General features: G+C 52.5%; 1 protein-coding gene across 1 annotated transcript; it reads right to left on the reverse strand.

Moving 5' to 3' along the window:
- Positions 1 to 6356: 6356 nt before the first annotated feature.
- LOC140261958 (potassium voltage-gated channel subfamily A member 3-like) lies at positions 6357 to 18482 on the reverse strand. The gene is made up of 2 exons (XM_072355954.1): positions 15153 to 18482; positions 6357 to 9748 (listed from the first exon to the last, which is right to left on the reverse strand). Exon 1 carries the CDS (start codon positions 18352 to 18354, stop codon positions 16612 to 16614), a length of 1743 nt encoding a protein of 580 aa, XP_072212055.1. The 5' UTR covers positions 18355 to 18482; the 3' UTR covers positions 6357 to 9748; positions 15153 to 16611.
- Between the last annotated feature and the right edge of the window lie 869 nt (positions 18483 to 19351).

Here is a 19351-nt window from a genome sequence, read left to right on the forward strand (position 1 = left end):
CAGCAGCTTTGCACGGCTATAGGGGAGGCAATGGGGCAGGATTAGGCTCCCGTGGGCCACGATGCCAGTGGTTGGGGTGAGGATGTTGTGCTGCCCCATAGGCTGCAGCCCAGCTGGACACAATGCACCCACACCAGGAAAACTCATCCCCTCTTCTCTATCACCCCTAGAGCAGTTGTTTTATATCAGCCTGCATTTGCAGACCTTCTCCTTGCACATGGAGGCATCAACCCACCCTAAAGGAAGGGGGAGGGGGGAGGCAGGCACACAACAAGGCTGGCACAAAACGCTTTGGCTCAGCCTTGGATTGTTCTGCTATGACCATCCAAGGAGAGCACCAGGGCAGCCACGAGGACTGCAGGGTGCCCAGCATCCAGCAAACACTGGGGGAGGTGATGGAAGCATTTCAGTTCTCATATGCAGCAGTCAGACTGCGAGGTGCTGCTGCTGCTGGGTACATGCCTCTGGATATGAGTCTACTTAGGAAAAGGGGTATTAATTTTTCCCTGTGTTGTTTCAGCCTTTTCTGAGCTAGATCTGCCATAGCAGGGAGGGCAGAATCCAGACAACAAGATGCCCAAGGCTGATACTTATGCAACATGTAGAAACTGAGGCTGAGAGATTCAAGCGCAGCTGAATTTCTAAGCTGCTATTCCCACTTCTGCCTTGCCAAGGCTTTGCACAACCAGTGGGGCTTTTCGTATCAGCAGAACCATCTCCTTACAAAGAGCTCCAATCCTGCCTGTAGCAAACGGAGGAAACCTCTCTGAATTGAGTGATGCTCTCTGATTTACTACCCTAATTGTGGAGCTATTATTATAATGTGTACGTCTGCACCCGCCTCCCTCTGCCACGCTGACAACTCGAGATGTAATTCAGTGCTTTGGAGAACGCAGCGAGTCAATACACTGCACCTACTTGTCTGATTTACATGTGTTTCAATGGCTGACACCTTTGCATTAATATTGTCATGAAAATATATAGAGATTCCCACTGGATTCTTTCTGTTATCCAAATGGAATTCATACCTTTCTGAATTGGGACACTTAACCCCATCCTTTCTTCTGAGCTGGACCATTCCTGTGTTGGGTGTGGGGATGTGCAGTGATCTGGTGCTCATGTCCCAGCAGAAACTGAACTCCTCCCCATTTAGACAACACTCTCAGACACAGGGGCTGGATTTGGGGTGTGGAGGCAGGAGTTGGAACTTTGTCATCCCCCATTTTGCCCCCTTCCAAAACCAGAAACACCATCAGTGTGTTGCAATGTGACAGTGGCGTATCTCCATGATGTCCTTCCTAGAGACACCTCCAACAAGGCTAGTGGGGCTCTGAGGGATGCAGTTATGCAATGAGGAAGAATCAAGAGCATGTCTTGGATGCATGCATGAGCATCGCTGCTCTCCCAGGATCCTGAGCAAGCTGTGCTCCTGCCTCCATCCGAGCCTCCATTGGGTGGAACCTGTGACATCTTAGGAGCTGTGACAATGACAAACAGCCTCACAGGGCTGTGTCACCCTCCAGAGAAAGCATCGCAACTCCTGCCTGCTCCGTGCATCAGCAGAGGGTGCAAGTATGGCTGCATGGCCGGGCATTGGCGTGCAGTGGCAAAAGGACACACTGAGAGATGATGGTGACCCTGTTGTGATGGAATGGGGTCTGAAGATGAAGGCAGCCAGGGAACAGGGTGATGCAGGTTGGGGGAGCACTCTGGGGCCATGTTATGATCTTTGGGGCAGCTGAGCCCATGGGAAGGTCCATTGATCCTACAATGAGCTCCCAATCCTTGGGAAGACCCACTGGCCCTTGGCAAGGCATGGCCAAAGGGAACCCATCCAATATTACCTACCTGCAAAGATCAAATCACATACGTTCTCCCTCTGTGATGTTTCTCATATTAAAAATATGGGGTTATTTAAAGAAAATAACTCCAGGTTCCACCCTGAATGTTCGTTTGATGAAGGCTGTTGTGTTGATGCATCGCTGCCTCCCAAACACTCGCTCAGCCCGGAGCAGAACCAGCAAAGATCGCATTGCCCGAGAGCTGTTCATTGAAAACATAAAGTCATTTTGCCCAACTGAAACACAGTGTAGAACTTCAGTTCTTGAGGTCTTTGGAGCCCATTGAGGTTGTGAATATTTCATAGGAGGCTGCTGCAAGATTGCTAATGGAGCCGCGGCGCAGGGCGAGCGGCAGCTCTGGCCACTCTGGCTAAAAGGCTCTCATAGCCTCTTTCTTTGACTTGCACCAACAGAAAGGACAGGACAAGCCAAATTAGAGAGAAGAAAGAAAATCAATATCTTCCTTCGAGACAGGCACGATTGCTTTCAGCTCTGGGAAGGAATCTGTCCTGCTCCCAAGCCTGCCTTATGCTCCCCACACTTGTCTGTGTATAACCCCCCGTGTTCCTCCCCAAGGCTGGGCCTTTATGAAGGCATCAGCTGAGCCATTGCATACCCCTGAGCTGGCTGGGGGCATCTGAGGGGACCCAGCTGTGTCCCTGTATCCTCAAGTCCTTCCAAACACCACGAGACTGAGCTGCTGCAGGGCTCCAAAAGTGTTTTTCTCTGTGATGCTGCCAGCCAGCTTTGCTGAACACCAGAGCTCTCCGTGTGACCTCGTGGGAGATGCAACAGAAGCGATGAGCTTTCCCACATGCCTCATTTTCCTCCAATGATTTGTTTTCCTCGGGTCTGAACCAGACCTTTCCCATGTGCTCAATGGAGCATCACTTCTCCTCCATGCTCACCAAAACAGCAGGGACACAGAACTAACTGAGCTTAGGGAGAACAGTAAGGGGAGATGGGAGATGCCTGCAGTGGAGATAGCAAAAACCTGCAGACAGGTTGCCTCTGCCTTGGGGCAGTGGGTAGCTGACCTTAGGTGACTTCATCTCCTGGACCCTATGTTCCTTGTGGTCTCTTCTAGCTTGGAACATTCCATTCCATTCCATTCCATTCCATTCCATTCCATTCCATTCCATTCCATTCCATTCCATTCCATTCTTCTTCTTCTCTCATCCCATCCCATCCTCAAGTGCTGCATAACATCTGTGTGCCTCCCTGTCTATCTGTCCCTGCTGTACAGTGGGTGCTGGGAGAACCCAGTTGTGATGTTTTCCACTGACATGGCCACAAACAATGCTCTATGGGAAGGAAAAGACAAGGCAGGAGGAAAAGGGCTCTGCAGGGACCATTCCATCCCCTTGTCCTCCCACACATGGATGCTGCAGGGAGAGATGAGGGCTGGGGCTGCTCAGCTGGGGAGCACCTTCCCCAGGGCTCGGTGGATGTGGGCACAGTGGCACCGTGGGCACAGTGGTGGCTTCCTCCATGAGAAGGCACTGGATGGGTTCAAGTGGGGAGTGTGCCAGAGAGCAAGCAGTGACAAACCTCGTTCCATGCCAGATCCCATGCCATGCCAACCCACTCCACCTTGTCTCCTTCATCTTCCATCCAAGCCAAAGCCACCAGTGTAGCTCCATCACTGCAATAACCCTCTCAGAGATGGCTTTGTTGGGTGGAAAATTCCTACAAGATGCTGTGGGATGAGGTAGGAATTCATTGTGTTATCACTTCCCAGGGAGATGCTCCATCTCTGCAACCTTGCAAGATCATCCCTGGTCCAGGTCCTGCTGGCATAGGGAGGTGACAGGCACAGTGATGCTGGGCAGGACACGAGGTGCCATGCCCACACTGGGTGATGGCAGAGCTCTGCCTGCTGCCCTGCAGCATCCTTTCCATCACCTCGCTGCCGTATTTACTATTTCTTCCTCTCCCACCCCCTCTTTTGGGACTAGACAGACTTCCCTGTTTCTATGGCAACCCTCCCCCTCTCCCCTCATTTCTTCAAAGAGGTTTTCATTCGCTTCTTTAGAAAACTGCTATTTTTAGCCTCGGCATCCCCTGCTCCCCCTCCCCACCCTCTGCTCTCAGCACACGCTTTCCTGAATGAGCAGCACCCACCCGGGCTGCCCCTGAGCTCCCATGAGGGCTACATGGCTGGGACAGGAGCCACTCGGAACTGTGGTCCAAATCCTGGCACCTCCCTTCATTTGCGCTTAATTCCTCTGGGGAGTAAGAGGAAATGGAAGGAAAGCTTTTGTTCTGCAGAAAGACCCCAGGAACATCTGCAGTCCCCACCGCTCCAAGCAGAAGCACAAGCAGAAGGAGTTCAAGAATCTATCAAATAATGAATACTAACAGGGCCAGGTGGTGTTTAGCAAATGATAACCTTAGTAATCCCGTGGGTATGGGCAGTGCCCTTGGCAGGAAGAAACCACATCTGACCAGCTGGAAGAGAATCCTTCCAGTTGCCAGCATCTGTTTGAAAGATAAAAACCGATGTGTTAAATCTGAGGTCTCCTTAGGAAGAGGTGGTTTGGGGGGAGGGGAGGTACCCTACAGGGATAGGGAGATCAGGAGGGACCCACGAGTCTGATTCCTGTTGTGGATTTGGTGTGAGCACATCACCCTCTGCCCATCAGGGTTCTTGTGCTGCTTTTCATGCGAGCACATGTTTGGGCTGATGCTATCCGTGCCACCTTCTGCATCTCAGCCTTCGAGACATCCTGTTTTTCAAGGTTGCTGAAGCACCAACCCAGTTAACCACACGTCAACCGAAACTGACAGCTGGGAGCACCACAGCCCTCAGGGGAACCAATGAAGAAAGGAACAAAACGAGGTCAGGGCACCCAGCACCAGCACCAGCCACCAGAGCTCCAAACATCCCACATGGGATCTCCTCCTGCTGCTGGCTCTGGCCAGAATCTGGTTTGCTCCCTGAGCAGCCACTGGGAGACAATTAGGAAACAGTGGCAATGAAGATGGTGCAAAGGGATTTTGCTCACCAGCTCTGCTCATCCTCCACCGTGCACCTGCAGCCTCGGTGCTGGCAGCAAACTGAGAGAGAGAGAGAGAAGCCAAACCAGCACAAAAACAAGAAGCTGAATGCTGTTTTCCCAGGAACCTGCCCAAATGCAGAAATCAGAGGCAGGGACAGAGATCAGGCCCTCAAGGAGAGCCCTGCGCTGCTCCGTGCAGACAGAGAGGCCAGTGGGGTCAGAGCAGATGATTTGTAGAACTTGAGGCTTCGAGGTTCTCCATCATTGCTGAATTCCCATTCTGAGCCTACCAGGAGTGGGCATGGGGCCACTGCTCTGCTCCCAGCCCCGACCATCAGCTTGGAGTCTTGCACAGGGTTTAGAGATGTATTCTCAGGAAAAGGATTTGCAAATCCACCCAGCTCAGGAGCTCAGTTAGTGGTGCAGTAAAACAATACCTTGCCTGCAGGGGCCATTGGGCCAATGGGATGCAACAGCACAGCACTTTTGTATTTGCAATGTAAGCCACCCTAGCAACGGGTGCCCCACCAGCAACAGATGCTACACCAGACCCAGCCTTCCCCACACCAGCTTGGCTTACATCACCCATCTTAAACTCTGGTTTTCAGCTGTGCCATGGCTCTGCTCACTTTATGACCCCCAGCTGTGTTCCCCAGAGCAGAAACGTGCAGGTGATGGAAAAGCAAAAGGAACCAGAAAATTCTGCAGGTCTCCACAGCTCTCCAATTGCTCTCACGCTGCCCAAGTGCAGACCAGTCCCAGCTGCTGCAGATTAAATGCAGCTTGTACAGTCGTCATTTATTTTTCCATTCTCTCTCACTCTTCAATATTTTTTAGACAAGCCGTAACCTAAAAAAGCTCTGAGATTATTTGGCCAAGCTTGCTTTTGGGTGAAGCCCAAAGACGTGGTACAAAGCCAAGGGCAAGGTTTTCAGATGAACTTCAAGCCTCGTTTCTCAAGCTCTCCGCCTGCAATGAGGACAAGCAGTTCAATGCCTCCACTTACATTGGCTTTGCCAAAGCATCACTGGTGACATCCCTTCTTGTGACACTCACAATTAGAACTGCAAGGCTTTGCTCAGAGCAACTTTGGTCTAAAAAGCGAGCACAGCTCTCCAGGTTGGTGGGGTGCATGGAAATGTGCACATTTTAGCCCATGATTTTACTGCTTGGTTTTGTTCCTGAGAAACGCATTACGTTCCACATTCTTTCACGCTGAAAAATGAGCAGGGAGTTCATAGAATCGTAGAACGGCCTGGGTTGAAAAGGCCCACAAGGATCATCTGGTTTCAACCTCCCTTGCTGTGTGCAGGGTCACCAACCACCAGACCAGGCTGCCCAGAGCCACATCCAGCCTGGCCTTGAATGCCTGCAGGGATGGGGCATCCACAGCCTCATTGGACAACCTGTTCTAGAGGTATTTCATACCCCAATCCTGTTACATCTTTGGTCCCAAAGCATCCTTCCTCTCCCATCTCGCCACCCCCCTCCATCACTATGGCACCACCAGAGACATGTTTCAGCTGTTTTATTGAACTTTGCTTATGAAAGAACAGTTTTGAGTCCTAATGGAAAAAAATAATAATTAAAAAAAAAAAAAAGAAGTTTGACTTCAGATAAAAAAAAAAACAAAAACCCACAAAACCAGAAAATAAAAACCCAAAAACCCACCCATGAGGAGCTGAATATGCAGCCCACAGCACAGTGGGGGTCACCAGGACGACGGGGATGTTTGTTTGAGCATCAAACCAGCACCGACGGAACGAATTGAAACTTGGGCAACACAGCTCACTGGGCAAACCAAAACCAAAAGGAAAGCAGTGCAACGAGGCTGAGCTTTTCATCTCCAGCCACAAATGGAGTTGTTACTGCAGAGCCTGGCTGCTCTGGATTCAGCCTCTGTGCAGAAAAGGCTGCTGGGTTGTCGGGTTGTTGTGTTGGGTTTCAGGAGGCAGGATGTCACTGTTGGAATATCTCTGTGTGTGTTGCTGCTGAGATAGTCCTGAGGACTTCTCATCACCAGCCAAAGCGCTGCCTGATGACATGGAAAGCAATGCCAACATTACATCCAGCCAGGAAGGAATAGTGGAAATGAATTGCATAGTAAATGATGGGGAATGAAGAAATTAAGACCTCCTGTGGGAGAGGTGGGTGCTCTGTCAGGTTGTGGTGTTCCCCTCTTGCAAAGCTTTGGGACCTCAGGTCCTGAAGGAAGAGTCCCTTCTCCTTGGGAGGAGCTCAGTTTGGCCCTGGGAACACTTGTCCCTCCACAACAACTTTCTGCCCTACACACCAGGTTGGGTGCTTATGGGTTCATCTTTCAGACATCACTCTGCTGGTACCCAAACAAATGGCCAAGTCCCATTTCCCATACACAAGTGGTAGGTGGATGGTAGCAAAGACACACCATTTTGACTGAAACTACCCCATTTCAGGCACTGGGCCACAACTCCATTCTTTGCTACTTCTCCTCTTAATAGCACAAAGGCTCAGATATGTCAATGGCTTTTCTAGAGCCGGGTAAGTTGTCCTGCACCAAAACACACTCTGGAATGGCACTGCTGCTGGTCTGGCCTCGCTGTCATTGGAGACAAAGGTCTGGAAAACAGCAGAGGAGGACAGCAGATCTCAGCCAATTCCTTTGGAAGATGCACTGATGATATCATCTTTGAAGAGAAAGAAATGTGGCAACAAAGGGCGACGTCCCCATGTCCGAGTTGGGCAAAAGCACAGCACTACAGAGCTGTGCAACAGGAGAAGCAAGAGAGGAGGTCGTGTAGACTTCCAAGGGTGTAGAGAGGAGAAAATCTCTACTGTCCAATTTTAGAGGAATCAGGTGGTGATGGCAGCACTTGAACTCATTGCCTGTTCTCCATCCCCCCAGTGCCATCCCATTGCTGCCTACAGCACCCTGGGGCCCTGCCCTGCAAATCCACCCCATGGCAAAGCTCCCATTGCCATCAAGCACACTGACATGGGAAGGGAGGAGGGCTGCAGACAGCAGGAGGAGCTCAGACGTGTTTGGCGTCTCAAGCGCTGCGCGACGCACGGCTTCCTCACCATCTCTGAGCGTGGCTTTGAAGGGCTATGAATAAAGATGAGCAGCCTGCAGTCGGATGATTATGGGAATAAATACATGCTATTTTTTGGGATCTTCTCTTGCTGTCAGCCATCATTAAATCGCTTTCTTTTTTTGTTTGTTTTTTAATCGACTGGATACATTTTTAATTTGCCTTCCCTTGCCAAATCCAGCTCCCCCTTCAAAATGACATCTCTGCGTGGCTGTCCTGGTATGATGGTTATCTATAAAACACACAGGGCTATATTCGGAGTCGTGGCAATGCAGACAATACACCAGACCGACGCTTAAAGACTATCAAACTCTCGCTTATTTGGAGAAAGCACGTTAACAATTAGCTGGGTCAGCAATCAAGCGAAAGAAATCCAACAGCATGGAGCACACGTGGCATGAAGGGTGGTTTTGCTGCCAGTGCTGATATGTACAACACTGAGAACAGGTTGAAATTTGGTGATTTCCACGAGTTAGAGATGTCACAGAGTGATGGGATTGAGTTGGAAGGGACCCTTAGAGACCATCTGGTCCAACTGACTGCAATGGATGGGGACACTCAGGGTGTTCACAGGGGAGGTGAGGTTTGGGGAGCAGAGCTGCTGGCACCTATTGGCGGCATCACTGCTTCAGAACCCAACAGAAGGGCTCTACTCTTCCCATCCCATCCAACCCCAAGCAGGGAGATGCTTTAACACAGAGCTCACTGAAAATGGATGAGGCACAACCACGGTGCACACACACATAGCTCATAAACAAAAAGTATCTCCAGGTAACAGCGAGAAAGACAAATAACTTTAGTACTGATACATTCTATCCCCACTTTTAAGGGCTACTGTTTAATGTTCCAAAAGAAACTAAATTCAACACCTCTGGGACCAGGGTTTCCCGAGAGGAAATCAGCTCTCCTCCTGCCCACAGGGGGTGCTGGGTCCCATCTCATGGGGTGCTGGGCTGTATGCAGCCCCGACCCCCCCTGCAGGCAGACAGTTGCTCGCCCCTATGGGATCATTGCAGATTTATTTGTTTGATCCCTTTTGCACCCTCAGGACCAGGATAGGTGCTGCAGGAAGGCTGCAAACCCATCATTTTGCAGCTGTTTTGCAGGGCTGGATGTGACACAGAGCACAGAGCCCTCTGAGCTCCATCCATCGCAATGGGAGGAGAGCACCATTGGGTTATTTGGGGCTTGCAGGGATGGAAATGGGCTCAGTCCTCACCCCCAGACACCGGACACCTTTTGGCATTCATTCCAGTGCTGGTGAACTGCAGCCTGGCAGGAGGACATGGCTCCCATTGCAGGATGCAGGGAGGAACGCCTTTGGTGCAGCACATACCTATTTATAAAGAGCATAGACAGGAAAGCCAGAAAAATAGAACAAAGCTTGTTCAGTTCCTATGGCCAAAACCAGCCTGTGTCACTGGGAACACTGAGAGCAGCCCACGTGTCCCTGCTTTGCTCCCACCCCAAGCAGAACACTTGGACAGCCCAGCAGCGGCTCTGCTCAGCATTTCCCTTCTGACTGCAAAACCTTCCAAGAGTTTTTATATAACAAGCAAACAAACAAACAAACAAAAACCCCAAACCCTGAAATAACACCCAACCCATTTCCACCTCCGTCCTTTTTTGTTTTGCTTTCTTTCCTGGTTTGGTGGTGTCTCATCACATTGCACAAAAGAACCTGCCATCCATAATGCACTTGTGAGAAGACACAGACAAGGCGAGGAGCAGGTCGGGGTGGGGAGCTCCATCCATCCATGGGTGCCATCACCTTCATAGGTGTCTCATCCCCAAGCACGGTCCTGAAGCTCTCACAATGAAGCTTTTCTGCTCCCTGTTGGGCAGAGAAAAAGCAGCGTTGGTGCACAGCCTGGCTTTGAAAACAAGCAGCGTGTTATTATGGTTTCAGTGCAAAGTGGGGTGGATATCACATATTGGTCCCCTCGGATGACTCCAATCCCTGTTCCCTTGAAATGAAAAGGGAACGTTTGCTAATTAAAATTGCTTCACGGACTGAATGCAAAGCAGCTGAAAGAGAGCTAAAGCTAGGAAAAGATTCATTAAGCATATTCCAGTTATTAACTATTAGCTCGCATTAATAGCAAGTTGCAAATCCAATCCAAAATAATTACCATGAAGAGAGTTTTCCTCATCACATATTTATCTTAGTCAAGCTGAGCTCCTGAAGACCTGAAACCACTGATATGGTATTTAGCGACTGGCTGAGCTGATTGCTGAGACCCAACCTGAGATCCAACCTCCATCACTCCCATTTCCCCCCAAAATGAACACCTCCCTGCATCCCACAGCTGGGAAATGGAGCACTGCTCTGCCCATCCACAGTGGGGCACAGCCCTGAGTTGGGGGGATGAGCACTGAATGGATCCCGAGTGCTGGCTCCTCAGTGCTGATGTTTGGGTGAGAATTAGTAATGCTTCTGATGGAGTGCTTGGAGCCATCCCATACACCCAGATAGGAACCTCAGTACAGCATGGACTGATAGGATACAGTGCAACGGGCAGCAATGCAAACACAGCTCAGGTTTCCCAGCTCTTCTGGGTACTGCAATGCCTTTCCAAGTATTCCTATCCCCATAGATAGAACCTTCAATCCCTCTGCTTAATGATGTCATTATTCCACTGAATTCAGCCAGAACAGTAGTGGGAGTGAGGTCAGAAGCAAGCAGGAGATGTTGCTGCTCCGGCTTCTGAAGGGATGCAGATGTATTCCCAGCACACGGGGCTGATGAAATCCTCCCCACTCCAACAGAAACAGAGGATGTGAAGCAGCAGCCACAGAAATCAGAGGTTGTTCAGTTGGTGGAGCCAAAGGAATTGTGGCCAAGAGGTGGGAATTGGCTGAGCGGCTCGAGAGACCGTGTGCACCGCATCTTCCTTGAGCTCTGGACCCAGGGGAAATCTGGGACTGGAAAACAGCTCCTGTTGAGCCAGCTCCTTAAGGGATAAACAAAGAGGATGGGTCTGTCTGCCTCCCTCTGATCCCCAAAAATATGTTGGAATAGCTGAGATTTTTCATATGGAATTGAAGGGAGGGATATAATTGATGACATACAACGCAGCTTTGGGGGAAATAGATTTTATCACATTGACTTGATGAGCTCTTCTTACTGAGCTGATAGAGGGATGTGCTGTTATAATATATAATGAGCTGCACAGCACCTTGGTTATGAGAATGGAGCAACAAATGCACAGAGCTTTCAGGAGAGATGAGGCATGAGGGTGGGAATGCAAGTGTGAAGACTCACATCCCCCATGGCTGCAGCACAGGGAATCCCATTTCATGGACTGCAACCTGCACAGCATCCCCAGCTACACTGCAGTGCTCTCAGCTCCCTATTTTGCTACCATGGGGGCAGAGAGCAAAACACATCTTTCTGCAGGCACAAAAATGCTTTGCAATGCACGCATTCATCTTTTCCATGCTTCACTGCAGCCTTTGGGTGCTCATGAGAGCAAAACCCAGAGCAAAGGCTGTGCTGCAGGAACCCCGCTGCACCCCAGGGCTGAGCCACCACTGATCAAACCATGACACAACCCAAAAGGATTTTCCATATCTGCTATGCAAGAGGCGAGCAAACAGCTGGTGCTGGTCAGCATCAACACAACGCCAAGTGCACTTTGCTGCCTGGAGAGCAGGAGCAGAGATAGCCAGTGGCTGATGCAGTCATGCACATCCGCACCAAGTCTTCCCACACAGTACGTGTAAGGATGCTAAAAATGAAGTGCAACAAATGTGGAAGAGCAACAGACGTGACGGAGCTTCTCCGTGCTCAGAAAAGCATCTGAATTACGAGTTGTGAGGAAATGAATCACTGCAGAACCTCACCGAGCTGGGGGTCTTCATGTACAAAGATGGTTCCCTCTGTGCAGAGGTGAAGAGCAGCCGTGGGGAAGTATCCGAGCAGAGTGACAAGCTGAACGAGATAGGAGACAGGTTTCAATTGACTGGAGCACGTCCTGCTTCATAAAGAAGGAGAAAACTGATGGTGCCCTGCAGGGACATCCGTGCGTGAAGGTTTCCCTGTCCTCCTGCAGAGCATCCTCAGCACTCTGCCAGTAATGAGACATGGATGGGTCCCTGCAATGTGCGCATCTCAAAAAGCAGCACCTTGTTCACAGAGGGAAGGCAAGCAGGGGCTCGTGGTGGACTTTCTCAGAGCATTTTTGCTTGTTTTGATGGCTCCAGCTGAAAGGGCAGCGTGGGACCCCGCTCCCATCCCTCTTCCGCACAGAGGATGGTTCTCATGAGCAAAATATGTGGTTTGCTCTCTGCTGCTGACAAACAGCAGGAGCACAGCAGCCCTGACGCCTTCCAGCACAGAGCAGCAAACACGCGTCCCGTCAGGAGGGATGAATATCTCATTGACGGAGGCAACATTACTCATTTTCCTGCTTGGGAAGCCAAGTATGGGAGAAAAAGCTCTCGGTTGTGCCTGGGGCTCTGTCCTATGAGCTGCAGAGCCCTCACTGGGGCAGCCCCACTGGGCTCCCCCCAGGAGTAAACATGCCCTGTGCAATGCAATGGCATCGCAGCTCCATGCTGTACCCTAAGAAAACCCTACATCAGAGCCCACCCAAATGCTGTTAAGCCCTGATCCCCACTACCAGGAGAGTGATTCCCAGCACCAAGGAACACTCAAATGTCCCCAGGACCACAGCACCCAAACGTCCCCAGCTGCACTTTGCTACCCAAAGAAGAAGACCCAAAGCAGAGTAGGGTGCAGAGAAGCACACCAGCTCCGTGGCAGTGAAAGAATGCACAGTATTTGCCCTCCCCATGGCATCCCACCATGTCCTCAAAACACCTCTTTCTCTACATCCACTGCCCACACGCATGCCTTGGCACAAGGATGCCTTTGCTGAGCTTTCCTTCCCCTACACAAAGTGCATGAGACCGAAAGGCAGAATGCTGCCAGGTGCAATCCTACCCTATTGGTTTGCACCACAGGTTTGCAGCCTGTTAAAGCATTCGAATATGGAGAAAGGCACTGCCTCACGTCAGGCTGGGGTGTGCTTGCATGTAGATATGCATATTTTAAAAGCTTGGCAGGAAGAGGGCTCCAAACTACACAGTTAAACAGATTTCATGCAGAATGCCCTCCGCACGCACAAGCCACCACCAGAACCCCACGCTCTGCTGTGCAGGGACACCCCTTGGCAATGGGTATGGGCTCTTTCTCTTCTGCTGGGGAAGCTGCTGCTCTGCCCTTCATCCCCACTAAACTGTTCCTAAATTGGGGGTGAAAAACAACCAGCAGCTTCCTTTGTCCCTTTGTCAAGGGATGGAACAGAAACAATTGCGCAAAGAAATCTGACTCTGCAGAAGGAAAGGGACACCCCAGCCCTGCTCTGTGACCCCGGAGCAGGACAGATCCCATCTACCTGAAGGGCACGTGCTGTGCTGGGGAGCAATGGAGCTTTTTGGAGGAATCCAGGCCACAAAAGTGTAAATAAACAGGAGAAAAGAAGTGAGAAAAGCAACAAGCAGAAAGGCCAGGATGGGGGGAGGAAGGGGATTCCTGTGTCAAAGGTGATGCACCCATGGGGAGGCAGAGACCCTATGGTCCCCTAAATGCCACCAGCAGCCCAGGGTAACACCTGCTTTGAGGCAAGCTTCACAGCCCGGTGTGCTCTGCTGCGCCCAGAGCAACGGTTGCAGCAGCACCACCAACACGGCGGATGCACGCTGCAAGGCAGCAGAGGAACACACACAACGGATGCACGCTGCAAGGCAGCAAAGGAACACACATGGAAGGAAGCTGTAAGGCAGCACAGGGCTCTCCATCCCCGCAGGCTGCCACGGAGCTGTCTGGCAGCACTTTGCATCTCCTGGCAGGACGCGCCCGGCGGAGCTGTCAGACCACGGAGCGCGCACCGAACGGCACCCAGCGAGACTGACAGCACGGAGGGAAGGAGCAGACAGAAATGGGGCAGAGCACAGCAGGGATATCCCCGTTTTGCTGCTTGCTGCTCCCTCTCCCATTTCTGTGCGTGCCTTCAGCGCTTTGACGTTTTTCAGCGGTGCCATTCAGTGCTGAAAAACTACGGCGGATGATCCGGCTTCTTTAGCACCTCTGTGGTAAAGAGCTTTTTTGCTGTCAGCAAAATGTGTTTGAAGCTATTCTGCCCCCACCGAATGAGGAGGGGAAGCAGCCAGGAAAGCAAACTAACGAGTGGTGAGGTTTCTGCTTATTTAAGTGGCACAGAAACTGAGAACCGTGCGCTGCTGTTTCCAGGCACACGTGTGGTTTCCATGCCGTGCAGCTGCCACAGCAAAAATATCACAACAAAACTCAGCGAGGAGGGGGTTGAGCTCCCACTGCCCTGAGCTCCAACCCTCCTTTTAGGATGGGGCATGCAGAAAAGCTTTGATAGCCATCAGAAGGGAAAGCTCACTGCTGGCTGTGACAGCTCAGCCTGCTGGCAAAGGTGCCTCGGGGTTCCCTGCTGCCCCGTGCTCTGGGATGCTGTCAGGGTGAGGGGCTGTCAGCTCTGTGTGGTTGCAGATCATCGCCCTCACCATGGTCGGGGCAGAGTCTCTGCTGGGGAAACTGCTGCAGCTCCAATAAAGCCGTCAGATGCCATTAGTGAAGAAGCTGCTCGGATGTTTCCTGTTGGTTCTGAGTGTTTTATTCACTGGTTGGGGTGCTGGGGCTGAGGGGCAGTGTGATGTGGCACAAACTGTCCCAATCCTTTTAAAGCCTGAGGGAATTCCCAGCAAAATTCCCAGTTTCAGCATGGTCAAAAACCTCCCTTCCATCCCCTCAGGATACACACAGCTCAGCCAGGTTGGGCTCCAGGTGTCCTTTGTCTTTGCTGGCATTTCTGTGCACTCCTCACCTGACAAATCATTTTGTTCTTACCCCAAAGCCAATTGGGACACAGCACGGCCCCACCAGCCCCACTGTGGACCAACCCAGAGCACCAAAACACTGCCACAACTCTCTCTTTTTGCACAGTTTTGGACAGATCCCTGCACAGAGCAGCACAGCTTTCCCCCAGCGCTGCTCACTCAGAGCTCAGTGTGCAGCACCAGAAAGCAAAGTGAGAAGCACACAGAATCAGAGGATGCTGCCATCCCATTACACTCAAAGTGCACAAAAACACACGAGGGCAGCAAGGGGAGCTGGAAAACGACACCATGCAGAAGGAAACACGAGGTTTGTTCCAAAAAGCAATGATACAAAAGAAAACCTCTCCCCCCATTGCAAAGCTCACCTGATCCCATCAGATGTCCTGCAGCCCCCGGTGTGCACAGAAGGATGAAGGAGGCACATTTTCCCTGGCGACTTTGGGCTTACATTGCATTCTTGCTCTTTCTAGCTCTGCATTTGTCCCCCTGGTTTCCAAAGGCTGCTGAGCTTTCCTGGCTGAGCTTTCATTTCTGCCCTTGGAGGACACTTTGGGGTTTTGCTCCAGGTGGAGGTGAAGGCGGTCCTTTCTCCATTCATGTTTGCAGGCTCCCAAATCTCACCACCAAGGTGTGAACTCCTTTGAGAGGGATAGGGGGACGTGGGGAGTGCTTATTGCCTACGGGTGGGTGTTTGGCTGCGGGGATGGGCTGCAGGATGAGGCACGGATGGGGGTGCAGAATGGGATCCCCGTGCAGTGCAGAGCCATGGGGTGGTGGGGCTGGAACCATCTGGAAGGGCTTTGGAGGGAAGGGTGAGGGCCGAGGGGGGATGGGAGAAGAAGGGATGCCATGACAACCTTTTGGGGTTTCCCAGGAAACCAGGGTCGCCATAGCAACTGCATCACTCCGGTCTGAATTAGTGACTTCCGCTGGAAGGCGTGCTCACCACTTTAATCTCCTTGCCATAAGCAGCTGCATCTCTCCCAGACGTGGTGTAAAAGGTGGAAACATCCCTTTGTCTGCAGCTCGGCAGCTCGGAACCACAGCCCTCGTGCAGCCACCCCATTCTGCTCTGCCCGCCGCAGCACACGGACCCACAGACCCTGTGCTGGGTGAAATCATGCCCAGGGTTGCAGGGGAAGGGTGGAAAATAAGGGGGTTGGGTTTTAGTCTGAATTGATTCCGCTTGGCTTCTGATCAGACAAGAATGATCTATCGGGGGAGAAAAGGGGATCTGCGGTGCGTCCCTAAGGGAACACCACCTCCCAGCACTAAGCACCGTGTAACAAGGTGGCAACGGGGACTGTTCGAAATGAAAGGGTTGTTTCCTCCCAGCCCCCTTCCAGAGCTTGGCAACATGTTTTCCTCATCTCCCCACCCAATCCGGGGCTGCTAATCCAACAAGTGAGCTTATGAGATGGAAGGGAAATGGGCTCCGCACCGCCTGCAGGGAAGGGGGGAGCAAACCAGGAGCAAAGAGAGACATCCCCAAAAGCCAGGAAACAAAGGCAGCCCCGCAACACGTTGCAGAACAGACACCTGCTCCAGCGGTGCCATTTGTCTTCGTTCTCCTCCTCCGTACCCATCGGCCATCCTCTTTTCTTTGGAGAAGATTAAATCCCTTTCGGATCTTTAGAAAGGAAACAAAAAAACCCAAAAGATCTACAAAAATAAACGTATAAAAACAAGGGCGCAGACAGACGGACGATGGTGCATGTTCCACACAACACCAAGTACACACGGTCACTTTTGCATCATTGTTATTATTATTATTCTTTTCCTTTTCTAACCAGGTCCTCAGCCTTCGCTGCCGCTCTGTGTTTATTAAACATCCGTAAAGATCTTTTTGATGTTCACACAGTTGGGATTGTTTGTGGTTGTGCAGTTGCCTGTCTTAAAGGCAGCCTGTTTGAATGCACTGTGGTTGATTCCCCCCTCCTCTATCACCATGTACTCAGATTTGCTGAGGGTGGAATTGCTGCGTGCCTTCCTCATCTCTTCATTAGACGAGAGGTGCTGGCAGCTCCCGACATGCATGTACTGGGCTTGCTCCTCACCTTCTGTCTCCCGGTGGTAGAAATAGTTGAAATTGGAGACTATGACAGGCACGGGCAGGGCGATGGTCAGCACCCCCGCGATGGCACACAGAGACCCCACAATCTTGCCCCCGATGGTGATGGGGTGCATGTCCCCATAGCCCACTGTGGTCATGGTCACCACCGCCCACCAGAAGGCGTCGGGGATGCTGCTGAAACCTGAACTGGGGTCATCAGCCTCGGCGAAGTAGACGGCGCTGGAGAAGAGGATGACGCCGATGAAGAGGAAGAAGATGAGCAAACCCAGCTCCCGCATGCTGGCCTTGAGGGTCTGCCCCAGGATCTGCAGCCCCTTGGAGTGCCGGGACAGCTTGAAGATCCGGAAGACCCGCACCAAGCGGATGACTCGGAGGATGGCCAAGGACATGGCTTGCTGGCCATTGCCTTGCCTCTCAGCCAGCTCCGTCCCCAAGGTGATGAAGTAGGGGATGATGGCCACAATGTCAATGATGTTCATGATGTTCTTGGAGAAGGTGGCCTTGCTGGGGCAGGCAAAGAAACGCACCAGCAGCTCAAAGGAGAACCAGATGATGCACAAAGTCTCCACCACAAAGAAAGGGTCGGTGAAGGACGACACCATGGAAACGGCCGAGGATGAGGAATTGGTGAAGACATCAGGTGGGAGAGGGCCACCACCCGTCCCAAAGGTCCCCCCGGTTCCCTCATAGTCGTGATCATCCCTGAACTCAGGCAGGGTCTCCAGGCAGAAGATGACAATAGAGATGAGGATGACCAGGACGGAGACGATGGCGATGCCTCGGGCCGGGCCGGAGCTCTCAGGGTACTCAAAGAGCAGCCACACCTGGCGCTGGAACTCCTTATCAGGGAGCGGCCGCTGCTCCTCCCGAATGAAACCCTCGTCCTCCCGGAACTTCTCCATGGCCTCCTCCCCCAGCTGGTAGAAGCGAATCTCTTCGGAGAAGATATCAATGGGGACATTGACGGGTCGTCGGATGCGCCCTCCCGACTGGTAGTAATAGAGGATGGCGTCGAAGCTGGGCCGGTTCCGGTCGAAAAAATACTCGTTGCGCAGGGGGTCGAAGTACCGCATCCTTTTGCGGGGGTCCCCCAGCAGCGTCTCGGGGAACTGAGCCAACGTTTTGAGCTGAGTCTCGAAGCGCAGCCCCGAGATGTTGATCACCACCCGTTCGCAGCACTCGTGCTCTCCGCTGACCTCCGTGGTGTGCCCTGCGGGGCCGGCGGCGGGCGGCGCGGGGTGCTCGTAGCGTTCCCCCCCCAGCAATGGGTGCGGATGCTGCGGTTCCTCCGGCAAAGGGTCCCCGGAGCCCCCCACCACCGTCATGCTGCCTTCCTCCGCCTCCTCGCCCTCTTCCTCCTCGTGGCCGGGGAGCGGCTGCGGGGCGCCGGGGGGCGGCTGCTCGGTGTAGCCCAGGTTGTGGTGGCTGCTGCTGGGGGGCCGGCCGGAGGAGGAGGCGGCAGGAGAGTGCAGCAAGCTCCGGCGCTCGTCCATAAAGGTGTGGGGAGGAAGGGGGAAAGGGTGAGAGGAGCGGCGAGGCGGCGGTCGGAGTCTCTTCTTCCTCCTCTTCCTCCTCCTCGGGGCGGAGAGGGAGAAGCAGCCGCCCCGCTCCCGGCTGCCGCGGCTCTGAGCGGCGCCGGGCTGCGCTCAAAAAGTCCGCCCCCAGCGCTGGCACCGCCTCGCCCCGCCGCTGCCCGAACCCCCCCCCCCCGGCTCCGCCCGGCTCGGGGACCCCCGGAGCCCCACGGAGCGGCTCGAGTTGTGCCCGGGGTGCGATGTGGATGCGGGCGGGGAACAGCCGGCGGCTGTTGGGGCTGAGAGCGGCGGGGGGAGTCCTGCAAGGCAGGGCGTGTGTGTGTGTGCCTATGTGTGTGCAGGTATGTATGCACATACATGTGTGTTTGCACGCCTATGTGCATGCATGTGTGCATGTGTAGATGCATGTGTATGCACACGTGTGTGTGTGTGCATGTATGTGTCTGTGTGCCTGTGTCTGTGCACATGCACGTGCATATACGTGCATGCATGTGTGTATGTGCTTGTGTGCATGCATGTGCATACATGTGCGTATGTGCGTGTGTGTGCACGTAAGCCCGTGTGCATGAGTGCACGTGTGTGCATGACTGTGTGCTTATGCATGTGCATGAGTGTGCATGCATGCATGTGTTCATGTTTGTGTCTGAGTGTGCGTGTGCAACCCCACAGCAAAATCAATGGAGAAGAGCAGCTGGCTCAGCCCTCAGCACAGACAGTCGCAGTCTTTCCTGCAAGGAAGCTGGAAGGCTTTTCTCAATCAGTCTTTTCAGACAAATAGTTCACTTTTGGTCAAACAGGATTGTGTTTTTCCTACAGAAAGCCTTCCCTGCAGGATCCCAATGCTGGCAAACACTCCATCCCCACAAGACTTGCACAGAGGGGTAACCTGAAGGCAACCTCCCCCCCCCACATGGGTCCCAAACCCTATTGGTCACCCTCCAGGAGCACTCCTACC

The sequence above is a fragment of the Excalfactoria chinensis genome, chromosome 23, assembly GCF_039878825.1.
Source record: "Excalfactoria chinensis isolate bCotChi1 chromosome 23, bCotChi1.hap2, whole genome shotgun sequence".
Taxonomy (NCBI): Eukaryota; Metazoa; Chordata; class Aves; order Galliformes; family Phasianidae; genus Excalfactoria; species Excalfactoria chinensis.

What these genes read in the sequence shown, in the direction of transcription:
- LOC140261958 (XM_072355954.1), bottom strand. Translation starts at nt 18,354, where the DNA reads ATGGACGAGCGCCGGAGCTTGCTGCACTCTCCTGCCGCCTCCTCCTCC.